The following is a 21,799-nucleotide window of genomic DNA, read 5'->3' on the forward strand; positions in this document are numbered from 1 at the left end:
CCAATCTGGCTGGGTTCAAATTATGGCCAATTACCCACCAACACTTCATGCTAATAAAATAAATTTTTACGGGCCCTAATTACTGCTTTCGCTGAACTGCTCTACAGGAAACTGAAAGGCTGCGGCTCTCCAGACGGCAGCAGACAGTAAAGCAAGGCACCCGCGAGTAAAGCAGCGAGTGACTCAGAGGAGACAAGCCGCCGGAGGGGCGGGCGAAGGGGGAGCGCTTGCGCCTGGCTGGAGCGTGAGCCGCATCAGTTCATAAAACGCTGCATGCCATGCGCATGGTGCTCCGGGGCTGGCCGTCAGGTCCCCCGTCAGTCGCAGCACCCACTACCTGTGACGCAAGGCTGTTCCTGGGGGCCAAAGCAACGGCCGCAGCGCTGCGCTGAGTATCTGCGGACGCCAAGCAGCCAACAAATTATATTTGGAAACAGCTGCATCAACCGTGCGCGGCAGCGAGAGCGAGTCGCCTCCCATCACAGCTCGGGGGAGCAGCCCTCGGAGCGGGGGTCCCCCCACGCTGGCTGCGGGGGGCAGAGGGGAGGCAGCTTCTCAGCCCAGCCCCCACCTTTGGCTCTCTCCATCACACAGTTAATCGAAGCAGACAGAAATAGCAGAAAGGTAGAAAGTTCCTCTGAAAACGCGAAGTATCCAGCCCGCTCCCAGCTACACCCACACTCCCGCCTGCCAGCACAGCGCAGCCCCCAAGGGCTTCCTGGGCATGAAAAATGAGCAGGAACCCACGGGGCGACTGCAATAGCGAGCTCGTCCTTTGCCCCGCCACTCTGCACCACAGCGAGGAAAGCGGAGCCGCTGCTCTCCAGCCAGCGCACGCCGGGAACACCCTCCGTGGCAGAACACAGCAGCAAAACCACCGGCCCACGCAAGCCTGAGCCGCTGGAGTCTTTCAAAGCGGGGCTGCCATGCAGGTATCCAGGCTCGGCTGGGGAAACGCGGCTCTGCGAGATTGATTAAGTTGTTGGTTGGGTTTTTTTTTTCTCCTTTCTTAACCAGGATTACTTTAATTTTCAAGGCCTAATGGAGTCCAGCTGTGATGGGGAGGCAACACTGCAGTAGTACAAAGACAGACCTTTACACACTGGTGCAAACTTGTACAACATTCAGCGCACACATACACACACAAAGCCCTATAAAAAGGATGCACTGAAGCGGGATATTTTTAGTCCTGACAATACAGCACTAAAAATACGACTTTGCTAATACATCACTACAGAAGTATTCCCAGTGTCCATTCAGGAATGGTTTAAAACATTTATTTTTGTTTCCTTTTGCAATGGTCAGAGAGGAGGGAGAAAATAGAAACTCATTGATAAGAGGAAACGAGAGAGACATGAAAAATTGAAAACTACCTAAAAGCTCATGGAGAGGTTTATTTTATTAGTTCTTAATAAATATCTTGCAGATTTCCTCAGGAAATACACCAGATCACATGTAAAATAGTTTGGTACTGATGTCAACTGTGTCAGCATATGAAATCTATTAGGGTGAAGCCACAGCAGGGTGATCAGCGTGCTGAAAAACTGCACGGCACTGAGGCGAGGGGGGGCGGGGGGAATCTCACGGCCCTTCCAAATTCTTCGAGAGGTAAAAAAGTCAGCCAAGACGCAGAGAGAGAGAAAAAAAGATCCCACATCCTGCTTTGCGCTGCCAGCAATGTGAAGTGCCCAGAGATTAATTCTATGTCTGGCCTGGAAATGTGACTTTAAAGCATTGGAGGGAGCGGGGAGGAGGAGGAGGAGAGAGGAACGAGAAGGCCAGGCGAACCGGGAATGGCACCGTGCCACCAATCCCCCTCCTTCCCAAGCCGTGTTTCAACATAGACAGCAGTAAACCCCAACAGACGGCAGCTCCCGGGGCTGCCAGGGCCTCGCACCAGCTGGGGTGCGTCTCCCGCTCCCCGCACAGATGGGCCCGAGAGCATCACTTCCGCTGCGCCTGCTTTTAAAGATGCACGAGCCCGCGTTTCGCCGCTCCCCGCCACGGCCCCCGCATGTGTTATGGGCCCCCCCGGGCGGGATGAGCCCTGCTCCCAGCACCAGGCATGAGGTCCTGTCAGACCCCGGCTCCTCGGCCCCGCTCTGAAGGGTTTATGCTTGTTCCCTGCTCCGTCTCCGTGCCATCACCCCAGAGAGCAGGCACTGCTCAGGCAAGGCTCCCCTGCTCGGCACAGAAGCACCAGGAGCTCACCGAGGCAGGGTCAGGGGACCAGACGCTCCCGGGAGGGACAGAAGGGGGAATGAAGAAACCCCATGGCCGAAACCATCCCTACAAGGCACCTCCCTCCCACCCTGCGGTGACATGCTCCCACCCGCCTCTTGTCTCGCTCCGCAGGACCTGAGAGCGCACGCTGGAGACCTGTGCCAACCGACAGACAAACCACTCGTTCCCTCTCTGTGTCACCTCTGAGCCAGCCCTACAGTCACATTAACCACAGCCACATCAATCAGCGTTAAAAACGACCCTTCGATTAGAAAAGGGCCGTGTACCCTCAGTGCCATCACCCAGCCAGGGCTAAACTGCCCCAGCCCATCCTGGCTGTGAAGCTGGACAGACTGAGCATCACGTTAGCCAGGGTGACTCCTGGTCACACTCAAGAAGTCCTTATCTTCCTCATCATCATCAATTAGCATGTTTAGCACATGCAGAGCTGGTGCTGTGCTGACAAGAACCTGCTGCACAGGACACGCAGCCCCCAGCAGACCCTAATCAGGGAAAATAAATCTCCATATGTAAACTTACGTGGGATCACCTCCTAGTTGCAGATGCACTTGAGAGTAGAAACACAGCCTTGGCTGCGCTGCCATTCCTGATCTCAGCTTTAAGGCAAGAAGAGATCCCAACAAGCCCCCCAGTGGTGCTCACTCCCAGCTGAAGCCCACCCAGCACCAGGCATCCCATTCACCGAGGGACTGCAGCCCGTAAGCAGATGGAGGCAGGAGGGAGCTGGCAGGGGACGAGCCCCCAGAGCAGCCCCCAGGAAGGAAGCTCCCCTCACCGAGCTGGCACTGCACCCAGACCTGCACAGGGCACGGGGGCAGGCAGCCCTCCCTGCCTACACCTGGCAGGCTATAAAACAGCCCCGCAAGCTCAATCAAGAGTTTTACAACTTCACAAAGCACCATAATTAGCCTAATTATACAATGTTCTCTCAGAGAATTAAACAAAAATACAGTAATTGACTTGGTGTTGCTTAGATGCACGAAGAAATCAAAGGTGCAACGCACATTAAAGAGTCAGAAACATCTCTTTAAAAGCGAGAGGATTTCCTGTCACGCTGCAAACATCTAAAGCTGCTGCACCTGGTGCAACCCCATTCCAGCTCCCTGGCACCCCTCTTTCCCCACCACCAAAGCAGGGGTGAGGCAGAGCCCCAGGACAGCTGCCTCAGGTACCTCCTTTCTCAATTTACAGCAGGATGGACAGACACTTTGTGCCAGCACTCCGTTTCCTGCCTTTAATGTTATACAGCGACGCTGCTTCTTCATCAAAATAGTGGGTTTGTTTCAGCGTTCACAGAGCTGGCCCGTGCCTTGGTGGCACCACAGCATGAAAGCCCCTCCAGCCTGACCTCGCCTGTCACTGGCTCTGTCCTGACTTGCTGCTCAAGTTCTCGAAGCTTGGCTGTAAAGCAGACTCGGGCTTTGTGATTACAAATCATCTCCCCTCTTATTTGTTGCCCTGAAATGAGATCTCGGTATCACCCTGTGTTTGGTGGAACAGCTTCAAGAGCAGACGTAAGGATGTGTTTGTGTGACAGGCAGACCAGGCAGAAGCCCCCAGTGAGCTCATCTGACACCACTTGACGGGGACTTTTGCTGCACTTGGGTTGGAGGGCAGGACTGGAGAGTCTGACACACCAGCAAGCACTCTGTTTCGCTGGAAACCTTCCCCTTCCCTGCCACAAAGCCCTGCTCAATCTTTTGCCTCCGAAGCCAACGTCTAGATTTCAGAAACCTGAACTGCAAGTGGAAATTCCCTGCAGCGCGTTGATTATTGCATCTCCTGCTGGCACTTATGGCAAGGGGGAAAAAAAGTCACATGGCTTTCTGAACACACATTTTGCTAAGGAATCTTGCATCAGAGGGCAGAAGCCAGCAGCCAGGAAAATAACTCCAATTACGGTAAATAAATCCCCAAATATGTGACAATCTGCCTTTTAAACAGGAAACAGAGGGGAATAAGCAAAGGAAGACTTTGGTCTAAACATCGCTGCCACCAGCCTGAAGAGCCCAAGAGCGAGACTCTGAAGACACGTCTGGGCCAGAAGTATTTTACCTGAACTTTGCTGATGTCTCAAGTCTGAGACAGCTTCCTTCCCTGAAAGGAAAGGCGCAGACAGTTCCTGGCAACTGTGCCAGCCTCCAACACTCCCAACTGCTCAGAGGAGAAACTCTGGAGGGTCAGCTGCCACCTCCGGACACGTGTCCCTCAGGAGGCTCAGTGTGAGCAAGCAGCTCAGCACAGGAAGCCATGCAGCTCCCAAGACGAGCAATGCAGGTATCTGCCACTGCACCATTTCAACCCTTCATCCCACTCACACGGCCGAGGTCTGGGCTGTGCCCGCACACAGCCAGCAGCAGACATCACCCACAACGGGTTAAGCATAAGAGCCCTTTACCCAGGCACTGACACCTCAGCACCTGCTCGCTCTAGAGCCCCTGTGCAAGCCAGGCAGCCCAGCGAAGGATGGACACCAGTACCAGCCAGCCCTCCTGTGGGTTTCCTCTCCCGATGACAACTCAAACCTGAACCGAGTAAGAGCAGCAACGTGAAGGGAGGGGAAGGATGAATTTAATCTCCAGTTCTTCCAAACTTCAGGTTTGGGAAGCGTTATGTCTTATCACCTCACTAAAGACAGCACTACCCAGTCCCAGAGGGAACCAGCACACCGCCAGGTGCATGCTGCCTACCTCGGTACAGACATTTCAGTCCACGCTTGCTATATGACAACCGAAGCCCTAGCAGCCCTGACAAAGCCAGCTGCAAAACCGCTCAGCTCCATCCTCCTTGCATTAAGGGGGCTGTGTTCGCATTATAAAACCAAGTCCCCCAGGCAAGTGGAGGGACCTCGGGCTCTGCTCTCAGTGGGGCACAGGACTACAGATGCTCAGCCTCCCCAAGACACAGCTTTACAATAAGACATCTCCATCAGCCTCCCAGTCGCTGTGCCCAAAGCTGTCGTGGCCCAGAGAGCTGCCTGCTCAAAGGTGCCAGCTGGACGCTGGTGAAGCGCATATTTACCATGCAAAGAGGCGAATTAGGAGAAAAAGACTCAGTTTTGCTCCCCAGACAGTGAAAGATCAAATTGCCGCTTCTGCTATCTACAGCCTGAGGTTTATCAAGCTTTCTTTTGTGCCTAATTTTAAAACTTCACCAAACCAAGGCAGTCGTCCATAGCACTGCTTTATTTTTAAACTCAGTCAGATGCGCTGGACTCCCTTGCATTTGAGTCCCAGCACCTTTTGTCTGCTCCAATATGCAAGATGTGGTTAGAGCTTCATGAGAAGCCATTGAGATGTGGCTGCAGCAGAAGAGAGGTACATGCTTCTGCTGAGCCTTAGTTTCTGATGCTGCAGTTAGCCCTTCCAGCAAACTGGGTCCGAGCATCAGAAACCAAACAAGAACCGTGAAGATGGTCAGAGATGAGGTTCTGTCGAGGGCAGACGCCACCAGCCTCTGCAACATCTCCGGGGTTATTTTAAGGGTTCACGCTTTAGCCTGCAAGCCAGAGCAGCTGCGGTCAGCAAAGCGAAACACGCTCCATCCAGCACAGAGCTGCGCACAGTGGCAAGATGGCAGCAGAGCAGGCTGCTGGTTACAAAAGCACAGCCTGATTTCAGGGTGTCCTTTGGGTTCGATGCATCCTCTCCAGCCAGGCTTGGGTGCTGAACACACAAGCAAAAGGGGAAAGTTCTGCACCTGTTTAGACGCTGCAGCTGATTTGCACTAACCTATGGATCCTTTGCTGTGTCTATCAAGAAGACCTGGGCAAGATCAGCATCTCAGAATGTGGAGCAGGTCTTCAAGGAGCTAGCAGAACCATGCAAACCCTTGCAAAGGCTGTAGTTAGCAGACACTCACCGTGTAAGAGCAGTTCTTTGCAGAGTACCTCTGCACCCAGTGGTCTGTCCAGTATTGGGCCACTCTACACAGCTCCGAGTGTGGCAGTGCAAAGGGAACAGACACTGCTCTGAATTTGCTGCAGGGAGTGGGATGTGAATCCTCCCTTTCTGCATAAGCCTTCGAGGTTTCCCAGCCAACCCTATCTCGCACAGAAAACCTGACCGTGTTCCGCTCAAGGCAGCAGACCCAGGAGGGCTGCCACCCAAAGCCCAGCCTCACCGGCTCCCCTCTTGAACCTTCCTCACATCCCACAGGCTGGGACTGCTGCTCAAGTAGCAGGTCTTCCTCGTCACCCATCGGCCCTGGCAGAGCAGATGCCCTACAGGCTGGTCACCCTGCCCTGCCATGACTTCCCTCTGGCTGAAACACAAGCCACTTTCCCAATCTGCAGCTAAAGCCGTGTGCTTGGCCAGAACCTCCTTGTGCCTCTGTGCCCCGACTCTGCTCGGCCCCGGGGGATGCAACTTCATTCCCTACATGTGCTGAGGATGCACATATGGCAGCCCCCTCCCCTCTCCACTTCCACCTAAGCCCGACCTCCTAACAACCTCCACACGGCACAACGCGACCGGCCCAAGAGTGCCAGAAGGCATCCAGGTGCTGCAGCCTGATGCTTCACACCCGCAGCCAGGCAAATTTGCTGGGATTTCCGGGAAGTGTCTCTAGGGTGCCCCGCGCTGCTGCACCCCCACTTTGGTGTGCGCTTGTTTGGAATGCGGGGCCGTCGGGGGAGAGAGGGGAAGTTATTCTGGTGGTGGCCTATGAATAACATCCAGTGATTTATAGGAAGTATAATCCAATAATACAGTAAAATAAAACAGTGTGTCTGAGATGGGTTTGATTCCAGGAATTATAAAACAAATTATTAAAGAGAGAGAGAAAGAAAAAAAGCCTCAGAGAGGCCAGATCGGAGTAAATTGGGCACAGATGGGCTGGGAGGGGGTTTCTCTCTCTCCACTCACTGAGATGCCCCTGCCGCAAGCACGGCTTCAATTAGTCTTTTCAGAAACCAGAGTTTTATTTCCCCAAATTACAGAATTAAAAAAAAATTAAAATTCTTGGAGTGTTTGCGGTTGGGATAAAGGGATCCAAACTTCTCTGTAAGCTGGTTGTGCAGATGGCCACCAAACTGTTAAACAGGCCACCCTACAAAGGTCCCGCCCCAGCCCAGGATGGCGCAAAACATTGGTAGTCACCTACATGCCATGACGGAAAAACTCCAGCAATTGCATGTCTCCACCATGTAGAGTGGTTGTGTCTCTCTCTGCCTCCTTCCCCTGCGGGAGCCCTCCTTGCCCCATAGGTTTGAGGTCTACAAAAAGCTTTTTCACACCTTGAATGCTCCTGACAGGAGGCAACCAGGAGGTCAGAGGGACTCTGCACGCCTCCTGCACGCCTCCCTGGATGATGGGGAACATGGCTCACTCAGAGGAATACGAACAGTGGGAGAAGCACTTCATGCGGGAATTCTTTGGCTTCCTCTGTCAGAGAAAACAACAGACCCGATGCATCTCCCAGGGTCTTCCCAGTGCTGCCTGGCTGCACAGGCAGCCGAGACCAGCTCTGGCACGCCTGGTGTGGCCCCCGGGGGACAAGCACAGTGCAGCTGCCTGCGCTGGGCACAGACTGCAGGGCTCTCACTGCACTCACCCGAGCCCTGCCTGGGGCACACGCTGCAAGGTCTGGGTACACGGGGGCTGCAGCAGCGACCTGCATGGCAAGAGGCCATGAAAACGCCAGGTGCTGCTCACAGCTGGCTGCTTCTGAACCCAGTTTAAACACCCCAGTGCACCCCAAAAAGTCAGCCTGCCAGAAGAGCACATGGTGACCTTGCACAGATTGATTTACGGAAGGGTGGCAGCCGTAGGAGCCAGAGAGACGCAGGAGGACACATCACAACTGCCCCGGGGACACACACTGGGGCAGGGACATCCCTCGGTGACCACGGCCAACCCACACCTCAGCAAAAGAAAACAAGTAAAAAGCAAACAGCAGCAGATAGAAAACAGTTACACACAAGTCCCCAGCCTCCTGTGCTGCCTGTTGCCTCACTGAAGGAACTGGGCCAGGCCAAGCACAATCTGCAGTGAAAACTGGGGAAGCCGAGACCAAGACGAGGCAGGATAGGTGTTTGGCGTAAGCCAGAGAAACAGTAAGGGAAGGTGTTTATTAAAGAATTTCATTGTTCAAGTTTCCTTTTTCTCAATACCTGAATCTATGATTAAATGTTTGTGTTCGTGGGCATAACATTTTGTAAAAATTCCCCACGTCGAGACTGTTCTGCCTGCGACACCGCCCCACAACTGCTAGCACCACTGAATCCCAGCACAAGGGATTGATTAGACACCAGACACAGGGCAAGCAAGCAAGTTTCCAAGTTTCTCGGGAGTAGTTAGGGCTCCAGAGACCTGGAAATACATGGCAGGGGAGGGAGGGAGCAGCTAACCCCAGAGAGAACTACCCCTGGCCAGCAGGGAAGAGAGGCTCTCAGATAGACCTCCCTCCCCGGCCCCAAACCCACAGATCTCCTCCTGCTACTGTGAGCTCGCAGCTGAAGGTCAGACAGGCCCCTGCGATGGGAAGGACGCAGACACATTCTGATCCCAGATTTGCAGAAAGATTTCAGTAGGAGGAGATCTCTGGAGGTCATTCGGTCCAACTGCAAAGTTAGATCCAGCTCCACAAAGCTGATACAGCCAAGTTCTGACTACAGCGAGCCCAGCTCGCGGCTCCCCAGTAACACTTCCTGGCAACTGGGATGCAGGCAGGGTGGGACTGCTCCCTGTGCCCTCCCCAGCCTCCCTCACATCCACAGGGGTGGATCAGCCTCCTCACACCCGCTCCCATCGCTGCCCATGCTACTGCAACCCAGGGAGGTGACTCATGTGCTGGGAAATGGAAACCCCGCACCTTCCCGACAGCCGTTTCTGCCGTATGCGCAGCCAGTCCTCTGCCCACAGCAACCCACACGCCAGGGAAGGAGCCAACACCCTCGCTCTGTGCTGGGCACTTGGTAATAATTCAACAAACATTCTTGCTTGCCTATTAAGCTCCAGACCCTTTGCTTTTCTTTTTTTTTTCCTTTTTTTTTCCTTCTGAACCCAGGTCTTCTCAGTATCACAGTGTCGGCACTGAGCCCAACCTGCGCTGTGCCAGCACTCGGCACACGAGCGCTCGGAGACCACCAGGGCATTTGCGCTGACAACAGGATTTGCTTTGCCAACAATATTTTCAGTGATATTTTAGGGTCACCGGAGCAAAGTACCCTCAGGGAAATCCCTGAAGGGTGCCAGGCATCAGATGGCAGCCGCAGTGCCACCCGACCTGCAGGCATTTCATGAACAGTGCCACCTGCTCTGCGCAGCCTGCAGTCCCCAGCAGGAACAGGTTCACTTTCTCCAGAGATCTGAAAGCTGGGAGCAGCTGGCAGCTACCCACACAGGAGGCAGAAAACTCAGAGAATACTTATTTTTCACATGAGATAAAAAGCACTCCCTTTCTGTCACTCACACACATCCACAACTCAGCTATGGATGGAAGAGCAGAGTCCAGTGGTCTGAAAGCTGGGACTGCTTCCAGCCCTGCCACAGGGGCTTGCTGTACAGCCCAGACAAATCTCTTCCTCTTTACCACCCGCTCCTGCCTGCAGCACAGACATAGCTATTAATATACCTACCGGGGGGCCATGCAGAGGCATTTGCTCATAATTGTAAAGTACTTTGCAGCTCAAAGATAAACACGCTGTCGCTGGTTGGCATCTAGCAGGCGAGAGGGCAAGCCTGCCTCACCAGCAGGACTGACAGCTCCCCCAGGGCTTCCCCTGGGAGAGGAGGGTGCCTGCAAGGCTGGCCGGGCAGCAGGCACAGTGCACAGGAGCTGCTTCCCAGTCCTCCGGCTGATACTGGTTCACTCCATCAGCTGACCTTGGCCACTAACCACTAGTCTGACAAGTGGCCAACTGGCTCATGAGGGATAAATCTTCCAGCAGCAGCTCTCCAGGGCTCAGCCTGATCGCCCACATAGTGGCTTTAACTGAAATCCATCAGCTGAAGGCCTCCATCTTTGGGATCTGCATCCCAAACAATCCACATGCGAAACTGTTCCCTCCCACCCAAGGAGCACAGCCCCATCCCTGCTCCCAAACACGTGGCTCAGGCAGACCTGGGTACCTGCCGCTGTGTGCACTTCGGGGAGCCAGAGGGAAGAACACATTCCCTGGAAGTACCACGTCAAACTCATTGAAAGAGACTCTGGTTTGGTGGCATCTCTGCTGACCAATACATTAAACTCGACAATGGAAGAGACCACATACAGCCTCCCGGGAGGACGGAGGAGGCAAGGGAGGAGGATGAGTAATACGAGATCTGCTTTGTTCTCCAGATGCCTCAGTGTGGGGCACAGCCTCCAACCTGGCCTTTCAGAGTCGCATCGGGTCACCCAGCCACCTGCACAGCCACAGCCGCAGGCAACACCACTCTCCCAACGGCCAAGGCCTCTGAGATGCTCCCAGCCCTTCTGATGCTGCCACAGGCACTGAGCAGTGCCCAGGCTAAATGCTGGGAAGGCAGAGTGACAAAGCAGTGCCTTCCTTCTGTGCTTGATGACTCAGGCTCCAGGGAGATGCGATGCCTCCTCACTCCTCAGACACCTCAGTCAGCTCCACCGAGGCCAAGCCAAGCAAGGTCCCTTTGCTGTCCCTACACACGCCAATACCCCCAGGCATCCAACCACCACTCCACTTCCCCATCTATCTTCAGTTGGTGAGTGTCTTGTCCTGTCCCATCCCCCCCGCCTTCTCCACATGAGCAACTCTGCCATACAAAGAGTGGCTGATCCCCAGCCTGCTTCCCCTGAAGCAGCACGTGGTACCTTTGGGCTGGGAGTTGTACACTGCAAACATGTTGATTGCCACAAGCTGGAGCATGCGGGTGCTTCCGATGGGAGGGGGGCTGTGCTGCAGCAGCACCTGGAACTCCCTCAGGACCTCCTCGGCCACCACAGGGAAAGTCTCCATCCTGCAGACAGAAAGAGAGTCTGTAGTGCACAGGCTATGCCCAGGGGTGCAGGGCAGTCAGTCGGCACAGCTCACTCCGTGTCATGTCTCCTGGGGAAGGGGGACCCCCTGGGGTGCTGTCTCCTGTCCAGGAGCCGTGGGGAATGAGGGTGCAGGTTGCGATGGAGGCAGCTGAAGCCTTCCTTAGCACAGGGTAGCGAGGGATTACTCTGTGACTGACAAGCAGCATTCCTTTGGCAGGAAAACACGGCCTTTATGAGTCATTTCTGACCAACCATTTTTTTCTACTGACTTCTACCAAGCTGGGAGGGATGCCAAGAGGCCAGCAGCTCACTTGGACCAGGAGCAGCCCATGGGACTCCCGAGAAGCCCAGGCTGCAGCAAACTGCACACACTGGTGCCACATGCGGATGTGGCAATTCCAGTGCATTGAATGTTGGCCAGAGCATGCTTCCTCCAGAACTGTGCCTGTCCCCGGGCTCCTCACTGCAGAATCAGATCCCATGGCACCAAGCCCTGTCCCCCAGGCTACACACTCCCCGGCACTGTGATTGAGCCCCTAAACTTCATCACTTAGAGCCCCACAGGACAAGGACTTGCAGACTAACGACTGGCCTTGTCTAGCTGCTGGAAATGTCAAAGCTGGAGCTGGTCCCTGCAGCACACAGCGCTGCTGTCGCTCATCAGGACACAGCAGCCAGCGGCTGCAGTGCCACGGCTGAGGATGGGGTGTGCTTTCAACACCACTCACAAGCGCCCACGGAAATCTGACACGTTTATCCTACTCTTCATCTGGCATTGCTATGGGAATTAGTTGAGGTTACTTGTCAGGGCTGTTGGATCCTCAGCAACTTCCCAAATGAAGCGGGGTCAAAAACTGAACTGATTGCAAAGAAGAGCACAGTCGTTTCATAAAATGACTGAGACACAGTTGCCTACAACAGCCCTCCCAGAGTCCTCACCTGGTATCCCGTGAAGACAACTTTACAACCAAGAAGCTGCCAAAAACCTTGGAAACTACTGCGGGGGCTGGGGGGGGGGGGGGGGGCAGGGCAGGTCCTCCTGTCCTGCTGCCTTTTCTGCTGAGCTTACTGTGTTATTTCTTGCTCCTACACTAGAACAAGCCACAGGTAGACCCAGCAAGAATTACAGCTATCTCACAGCAACTGTCCGCTCCAGTTATCAGTGACATTGTACCAGTGTGCCCACATGGGAGCAAGGGAGCCAGAATCCGCAGTGGGTGAAGCATCTGGAGCCAGGGCAGGCACCCTCAGGAGCCTCCATGGCAATTTCCTCTGTCTTCCCCGAGAGATTCAGATCTGGTGATATCAGCACATTACAGGCTGGATTAGCAAGCCACTTCTGGTAACCCACATGGGCAATTCTGCTGGGCTTCCCCAACAGACTTTCAGGACAGTAAAAGGCTCTATTTTTAAAGACAGTAATGGCTTTCTTCTTAACCATGTTTCACGGAAGCCTTTCAACTGGTTCTGCCTAGCAGCAATGGTACCCTCTCCGTGGGCACTGCTTGCTGGAGCGGATCAAAGTCTCTGTTACCTTCCCACAAACCATGGGCTGTAACAAATAGGCCCCTTGTACTTTGTAGCTGTGCAGAACAGAGCAGGTCTGCCTGTACAAAAGCACTGCTTTCCCTGGAAGAAGCAATTTCCCTGAATTTGGGGTGCAGACAGGGAATTAAAGCAAACTGATTGCTTGTAAAGACTTCCTAATTTTGAGAAATCTCAGACTATGTCCAGCGTATCCAGCAACATCCTCTCTGAGCAGACAGGACACTGGGGATGGAGAAGCCCTTTGCAGGACGGGTTATTAGCAAGGAGATGAAGATTATTGCCATGGAATAACAATAAGAAGGAGCGAGGGCTTCCTCAGCCTTGTCAGCTGTGCTTTGATACCACAGCACATCTGGAACGGCACGCAGGAACCCCACTGAGCTCAGAACCAGCAGGTCAGGAGCAGAGCGGAAGCTTTTAATAAATTGCTTACCTGTGGTTTTAGGAGCAAAAGAGTCCAATTAGGGCAACATCATCCTTTCCGTACTTTTAACAGATAAATCACTGAAGATCCTGCCCAAAGAGGACTCAGCCACCCCTCACCTTTTACCTATTTTAAATGTGGAAGCTGTTTAACAGGGCTGGATGATTTTCTCTTCCTGTGTCACGGTATTACTTTCTAGTTCCCTTCCAAGTACTTCAGGGAATATTCTACCATTAAACATACTTGGTTTTCTAAATGACTGTCCTGGGAAGCAACCACCTCAAACGCTGCATCTTAATTTCACAAAACTCTCAGGAGCCAAATATGCGAGCAACCTCTGCAACATCCCCATTAATCCCCGCAATGGCATGTATTCAACCAGGGCTCGGCCGTGAGCTTGGCCCCACAGAGCTGGAGACCAGCAGCTCCCCGGATGCTCTGCCCTCCGGCACAGACATATTGCAGTTACCAAACTTTTCATGGCTTCTCGCAGCTCTCCTCCTCTTTTCCTGCAGGCAGGAGAATATCCAGCTCTGCCTCCTCACTGCAGGCCAGCCTGCTGCCCGCGAGCAGATAATCAGTGCCTTGTGACTCAGGGAGAGATCAACAGCCCTGGCAGTGAGCACATTGCTCTCCCCCTCGCCTTCAGACACATCTCCAACAAATCGGCCAGCCAGCTCCTACTTCCCATTGCTTTACGAAGGGTCAAGCACATGCCACTCCTGACTGGTCATCCCAGAAAGCATGCTGGGTGGAGCAAGCACCAAGGTTTCAGGCTGCAAGGCAAGACCAGAGCTGTGTCCTGTGCTGCTGTGCCTCCCTGCTCCAGGAGGGAAAGGGGGCAGGCCCAGAGACAGGGAACTGCACATCTGAGTGAAAAAAAACCAACAGCAGGGACAAGCCACTTTGCATCCACGCTACCTTTACTTAAGTGGCTTGGAAAAGGTCTCTCAGTCTTGTAACTTGCAGCCAACAGTTCCACAAGAGACTGATGGAGCCAACAGAGCTCACAAGACAACGTCTGCTTATGAGGCACTGGCAGGCTCAAGCAGAGACCACCGCTGCCAGAGACTGTGGGGACCCGCACGAGGCTTCTTTGCAACAGCTGCCCCATCACCCAGCAGCAAGGGCCAGTCTGGACCCGGAGCAGGGACAGCTCTATGGGAAGCCCACCGGCTGCAAGGCTGAGCTCTGCTCTCTGGGTCATAAGGATGTCCCCAAGGTTGGGATCTCAGCCCAGGCCAAATCAGTCTTGCTTTGCTTCAGGGGTAGCTGTTCAACTCCTCCAAACCAGTTTCTGACAGACACTGCCAAAGGCACTTTGTATAAACCAGTTCCCACAGCCAGGGCAGCTCTCAGCTATGAGGCTTTCACTGAAATGGCAGCAAGGAGATGAAGGGCAAGGCTTGTCTTGACACGCTCTGGACAGCAGCTTGCAGCCACCACACGGTTCTGCCTTGATGGCTTTGTGCTCCTCACAGGCAGCAGTCACTGAGAGCCCCCCAGAATCACCTCTCTGCTGGCTAAGAGCTAGGGAGAATGGAAGGGGTGGGGTAGGGTGTAAGCCCACAGATTAAAGGGGAGGGAGCAAGGAGATGGGAGAGAGAGAGAGAGAGAGAAAACAGCCTTCTAGTCCCTCCTGTGTGTGTATCAGCCATCCCACCTCAGCCTTTGCCAGAGGGTCCCGGTGCAGCACTGAGCCTTAAGGTGCGGGAAGAAAAAGACCAAACAATAACGAGTGTGGATCGGAGGGCGGGTAAGGAGAATAAGAACCAGGAGGCTAGGCCTGCAAGAATTCACACCCTGTGCCCTCAGCTCCAAACACAGCTTAGTTGCTAACAATATTAAATTCCAAAAAGACTTGTAATGTAGGAAAATAAAATAAACATCCTGCACACTTACCCAATCCTGGTAAACAGCTTCCCATGGGCATGGAGAAAACTGAGGATGAACCTTTTGTTCAGCTGCATGGGAAAAAAAAAAAAAAAAAAAAAAAAAAAAAGAGAGAGAGAGGAGAAAACAATTAAACTCTCTCCGATTTCCTGTGAATTAAGAATGTCCCTAGTGACAGAAGAACCTGGCCTGGATGCTGGGGGTGGCACTGGAGATGGGAACCAAATGGACATGCCCAAATTCTTACAAACATCATGCACACAGGCACAGGCAAGTGCCAAACAGCTGGAGCAGGAGCAGGGAGAGGCGGTGGAGACACAGCACCCTCTGCCGGGTCCCTCGCAGGGCTGCCTGCCCGCCGGGCACCACCCCCGGGCAGCTCTGGCCGAAGGCTGCCTCCTCCTCCTCCTCCTCCGCACCCGGTAAGTAAGCTCGAAGCACAGCCTAAGGGATTATGCAAAAGGAGTCCCCAAAGGCCGCCCTTCCCACCAACGGGGAAAAAAACCCCAACAAAACGGCAGAAGCAACTTGTTCCGTGCTCCACGACTGTGGCGCAGGCGAAAAAGCATCTGGTCAACGCAGAGAGGAGCGGGATGTCCTCCCGGGTGCTTTTCTGCGCTGGCGAGTTCAGCAACAAAGCTAGAAGCACTTGCTCTAGGAAAGAAGCAAGGGGGCATCGGGGTGATGCTGCACCCCTTCCTTCACATCCAGCCTTAAGCAATTAAGAGAGAGGGAGCAGGTGTTCAGATGTTTCACAAAAGCCTCTGCAAGCTTGCAGCAGCAGCGCTACTCTTGAACTATTACAGCAACACGGAGTTAAGGAGATACAGGGGGAGCTGGCTGTAGCATACAGCACAAACGCAGCCTCCTGCCCTGCTTAGCTCCACTAACACCAAAATGTGATTTGAATAATTACTTACTACTGCTCTAAGCTGCCTCCCTAGCTCAGCCAAGCTCTGGGCTTTCCCGGTCCTTATCTAAAGGGCTTTGAAGAAGGCTATGGGTGGGTAAGCTCACTGCCTGGCCTTAAAGGTGGCTGTGTCACACCAGGAGTGGACTGGCCTCCCTCTTACCATCTCCACAAGAGGCTTTCCTCCCGCACCCGCGTGCCTGCACAGCCTCAGCATGGTGAGAAAAGCCAGGCTCCAAGCACCGCGCAGGGAGATGCTGACCAGGAGCGACCCAGAGCTCTGCTCCCATTCCTGCAAGATTTTTGTATCTTGAACTCCTCTGCAAAGGTCAGCGACGCCACTTCCATTTACAGCGGGAACAGAGGCACAGGGAAGGGACGAGGTTACTAGGAAGGGCTGTGGCACTGCCCGGCCAAGAGCCAGGCGCACATCAGAGGGTGCAAGATGGGCATCAGCCGATGCCTCCTGGCAGCACCAAGCTCCCTACCAGGCCTGCCGGGAGGGGACGGTTATCACTGGCAGTCCCAGCTCTGGCACTGCCTCCTACCCCGTTGCCGAACCCCTCAGCTCACGCCATGACTTATGCCAGCTGCTCCATGAGGTGCGATTGCTCGGTTAGGTGTAATTAACCCGGGCTGCATTCCCAGAGGACCCATGCAGGAGAATGATGCCCTGCTGCAGAGTCGCTCCTGGGCCATGTGCGAGTTTAAACATAAAACCTGTCTCATAAAACAAGCCAGACCAATTAAACTGGCCCCCGCAGCAAGGGGTTCTTGCTTACTCACTATTTTACTGCTGCCCTAAGAGCCCTTTCCACTGGAACTCAACTTTATTTGCCACCATTTTATTAACTCTGCAGATGAAACCCAGAAGAGACTGGAGAATACTGGGACAGCACTGCAAAACCCTTATTCACTCAGCCAGTGAAGTCTCTGGATGTAGCTGCTTCTCCACCATCCTCCGTAGGACACCAAGGCAGCTCAGACCTTGAAACCCTTAACATGTACTTTTTTTTTTTTTTTTTTCCCCTCCCTCAGGCAACAGCTTGTGGAGGTTGAAAGCTGGTTTGTGACCATCTCTCTGGCTCCAGCTGCAACCACACACCCTGACAGAGACACAGCCTAACAAGTCTGAGCCCCTAGGTGCAAGAGCCTTGGTGAGGCAGCGGCCAGTGCCAAATGCTGCTGCTCCCTGCAAGAGCTGGAGGAGAGGGTCCATGCTCTGTGCTCTTTGCTGGGGGATACGGGAAAGAGCAGGAGTTCGTGGCCTGAGCCATCTCTACTGGAAAGCCTGTCACAACACTGAGCAGCAGGCTGCACATGAAGGAAAGAAGAAATTGGGGCAGTTTTTCTCCAATGCCCACATTCACCCACAGCCCCCGGAGCACTCACCCCGCAATCCCCGCACCACTTTACTGGCAGCAGGGGAGTACCAAAAGTCCCCACCTCGAATGGAAAGTGACGCCTGCGCCCAGCGGGGACGTGCCCAGAGTGTTCCCACAATGACACCCGGCTCTGGGAGGGCTTGCCAGGACATCAGCTTCGCCCCCATCTTCTCAGAGCAAGTTTCACACTCAGCCTTTTCATTCTCAGTCCCAAGGACTACCCAGTCACACTCCACAGGAACCAGTGCTGAATTGGGACATGGAGATATGTGCATATATGTATATATAGAGTTATAATTATTTTTTTTAAAGGAAGCAGGATACCTGCCTCTAGGAAAGAAGCATGTTTTGTACCTCTTGCCAACTTAAGCATGAACTCAGCAAGCCCAGGCAGAGGCCTGTGTGCCCCAGCACTGTGGCATCTCAAGCAGGCACCTCTCACACTTCTTTCATCACTTTTTCTCTCACAGCCTCAAGGTTTTGATGAGCTCATCACTTAACTTTGGACCTTTCATCTCCGAGTTCACACTAAGGCCATGGGCTGCTTTGACTGGGCTTTTCTCTGAATGACTCTTTCTCTAGTGACTCACCTGTCCCTCAGTCTCCGGGAGCCCTCCCCTGCTCCTCCCATCAAACGCTACTTCTTACAGCAAGAGGAAAACAGTGAATTCCACCAAGCGGCCCAGCTTCAGGGCAGGGAGGAGGAAGTCCCATCACCCGCTGTTCAGCATTCGCATGGCAGAGGAACACTTCCCCAAAGCCCTGCTAGCGTGCTTGCTACCCTGATGGTGCTAGCATGAGACCTGCAACAGCTTCTTGCCTTCATCTCACTCACTGTGCAGTCGAAAGGTGGCCCCTGCCAAAGGTTTCCTGAAAACAGTCCTTGTGCTGATGCCAGGGGAAGACAGGACTCCCTGTGCACTTACATTGCTGCCCTTAACGGGCACCTTTGCTCCTTGGGACAGGGAATGAAATCTGGCTGGTCCCAATCGGTCGTTTGGGAAGAGTGAGTCCACCAAGTAAGGCTTATACAACGATGAAACTATCAAAAAATGGATTTTGGCTCTTCCAGTTGAAAAACGGGCATCACAGATATGGAAGTTATGAGCATATAGTGAAGGCATTAGTTATAAAAACAAACCAGCTGTCAAGAAGAAGAAGGGGTCCCTGCACACAGTAGTGCCTGAAGCTGAAAACAGCTGTTTCGGCTGTCATGAGTCAGCATGTGCAGACAGACTAAATCCACCTGGGAAGAGGCAACCTCACCAGAGGAAGCAGCCCACTGCTGCTTGGGGAGCATTCACACACCGCACAGCCAACCAAACTGGATTTGTTACCATGGAAGAAATCAACAGTGACTAACAACTTCTCGCAGAGCAGCTAAGTGCAGAGATAGCAACGGTCCTGGAACAGCCAGCTCAAATCACTGAGAGGCCACGAGGAATACGTCCTGACAACACACAGAACAGAGGCGATCAGACAGCTTCAGGAAAGGTTTGTCATGTCTCGAGCCAGAAAAGAAGAAAGCAAGACCCAACCTCAAGAGATTGTGCACCGATCAAAAAGGGTTGAAAACAGTGTTTCCCACCCCAGCACAGAAACACTGGAAATGCCACCAGGATGCACAGGAAAAGGAGTGCCAGCATCAAGGCTGGGAAGCAGAGCTGCTGCGCTTGAACCCAGCACAGACCCATTTGGCTCATGGCAAGGAGTGCACAGAGCTTTGGCACCTGAGCATCAGTCCCAGCTGTGAAGGAGGCACCAAATAAGGGAAGGATTCTGGAGCAGCGACTCCTGGGGAAAAAGCGTTTCAAGTTAAAAATTGTTACTTCAGGTTTGGAAGTAAATTTCAGGATCTGGTCTTTATCAAGCGAGGCAAACTTTCTTCAACATCAGCAAAGCATCTGTGGAGCAGAAAGCTGTGTCAGAGTCAAAATAGGCTGCAAAAGACAAGTCCATTAATCAAGAGACCAGATGCAAAACTGCCTGTAACAAATGCACTGTTTTCCACTGGAGTGGAAGGGACTGGAGCACAGTGGGATGTTCTCCTGAGTCTAGGGGTCTCCTCAGTGACAAGGAGCTGGAATACAGACCACAGAGCCACAGAGCTCTGCTCCAAAACACGTACCACACTCATCCCAAATATTTTCAGGGTTTCTTGGGCAGCCAGGCTTTTCCAGGCACAGCTTTCTTGCTGAGAACTGCATGAAATAACAACCAGGCACCCAAACCATGCCATATTCTCACTCCCAACCCAACGGCTTGATATAACACATTAACTATTAAGATTATTCCTCTCTTCCGCAGGCAGCTCCTTCAGAGCTTTACACCACCGGAAAGCAGCAGTGAGCCCGCTACCTCCCTTGGAGATGGCCTTACAATGACATCAGCCTGAGCTTTTATCCTGTGCCGTTCCCAAGTTGCAAGGCACAGCTGTGGCTGGTGTTTTCTATAGCAGTATCTCACTGGAATAACACCAAGCACTGATACAGAGCTTCTTGAAAAGCCCACGATGCAGCGGGCTCGACTGGCAAGATACCAGGAGGAGGTTTTTACTGTTACAGGTGCAATTGCAACAAAGCGCTGGTGAAAAGTGTTTTTTGTGCAAATGGCTACCTACACAAAGGAGACAAAAGGGCTATTAAGATTGTCTAGCATTTTTGCAGTGTTTACAAGGTACCCACAGGGCTGTGGGCAAATTCCAGCTGGGCTAATTACCATAATCATTCCTCTTCATATACCACCTGCAACCACAAATGGATACAGAGCTTGCCTTGACTACTTCTTGCCACGTGTTCCAGTGCAGGTTTCTGTTTAGCAGTTGCAATGTCCTGCCCTGAAATGGATTAATTTCTGTAGCATTAGAAGCAATTCCAGCGAGAATCCTGATACTTAATATCAGACACTGCACAAATGTAAAATCTAATTTGCTTTGGCATGGAAGAAAGAAGGAACCCTGATGTATCGTGGCCTTGAGGCATACAAAATTAATTTACAGGTAAAGAGATCTTGAGACACTCCTGCAGCTTCCTCATCTTTTGCAGTACAGCAGCTCCAGCTCCAGGACATACCTCATGGCTGTTAAGAGTTACAAGTCAGCAACCCAGCAAGAGAAAAAGAGGCATTTAGGAAGGTCCTCAGCAAAACCAATGAGCTTTCCACTTCTCCCTTATCCCTGCAGGGAGCAGGTGAGTCGGGAAACATAAGCAAGAAAATTGTCCACTTCAGTAATGTGAAGATCAAGCTGTGGTAACACTGGCTCCAAAACAAATATCTGACCTATAAATAAATTCAACATTATTTAACAATTAATTTACTAGCAGAACTTTTGATTTAAGGAAAAACAGGTTGAATAGAGTATTTATACACATTATTTCCTTTTCAACCAAACTGGTATCTACATTTGGTTTCTATGAATTAGTAACATGCAACATTCCTGAAAAAAAAAGTATCACTATTGAACAGATTAAAAACTGATTAAGTAGCTTTTTAAAAAGCAATGGTCTTTGGGGACCCGTGCTGAACTGGATGGAAGGAGGTTGGTTGAGATTCACTAGCAATGTTTTTCATCAACAAACTGAAAGCAATTTCTGCTGTCAAACTGCCTGCGACACAAAGGCAAATGGAGCAGTAAGTAGCGATGGCTACAGCGCATTCACGCAAGGTTATTATAATCGCTTCAAAATCTGGGGTTTTCCAGCATCAAATGTCATGTTATGCATCTGGGATCATGTAAAATTAAGTCTCCAGGAGACCGTGCCCGAGGCAGCTTCTCCAGAAAGGCTCTAGGGACTACAGTGGCCAATTTCCCAACACAACATCCGGCAAAAAGGGTTAATGCATCCCTTATACAAGCAGGGAGCGGGCACTGGACAGCACGTTTACATCTATATACGGCACTGGCAAGGCTGACACTGAAATACTGCACCCAGTTCTAGTGCCCTTATTTTTAAAAAGAACGCTGAAATATTGGAAAGGGTCCAAAAAACAGCCATAAAAGTGATTCAAAGGCTAGAAATTATGTCTTGCAGTGAAAAAACTTAAATGGCTCAATCTGTTTAGTGTATCAAAAAAGACTGGGAGGCGATTTGATTGCAGGGTGCAAAGTGCCTCCACGGTACTTAAGGGCTCTTTACACTCGCGCGATAGTAAAGCACAGGAACAAACTGGAAACATTCACTCTGGAAATAAGGTATAAGTGTTTCAGAACCAGTGCAATTATCACTGGAATGAACTCCCCAGGAAAAGGGTGGATTCTGAAGACTGGATGTCTTTCTGGAAGTTTTGCTTTAGCCAAACACAAGTTATTTGGCTTCATATAGGAGTAGCAGGGTGAAATTTAAGGATCTGTGATATACAGGAGATCAGACTAGATGATCTAATGGTCCCTGCTGGCCATAAACTCTACGAATCTATGCAAACACGCCAGAGAGTCCTCAGCTGAGATATCAAGTT

General features: G+C 52.3%; 1 protein-coding gene across 2 annotated transcripts in view; it reads right to left on the reverse strand.

Annotated features, from left to right (window-relative positions):
- The window catches only part of SMG6 (SMG6 nonsense mediated mRNA decay factor), a 115,627-nt gene that overhangs the window by 74,477 nt on the left and 19,351 nt on the right, over positions 1–21,799 (reverse strand). For both annotated transcript variants that reach the window (XM_055717110.1, XM_055717100.1), the window contains exons 9-10: positions 15,059–15,120; positions 11,017–11,162 (exon numbers count right to left, since the gene is read on the reverse strand). In XM_055717110.1, the coding sequence (XP_055573085.1) occupies positions 11,017–11,162; positions 15,059–15,120 (208 nt within the window). The remainder of the gene's footprint in view (positions 1–11,016; positions 11,163–15,058; positions 15,121–21,799) is intronic.

The sequence above is a fragment of the Falco cherrug genome, chromosome 1, assembly GCF_023634085.1.
Source record: "Falco cherrug isolate bFalChe1 chromosome 1, bFalChe1.pri, whole genome shotgun sequence".
Lineage (NCBI taxonomy): Eukaryota > Metazoa > Chordata > Aves > Falconiformes > Falconidae > Falco > Falco cherrug.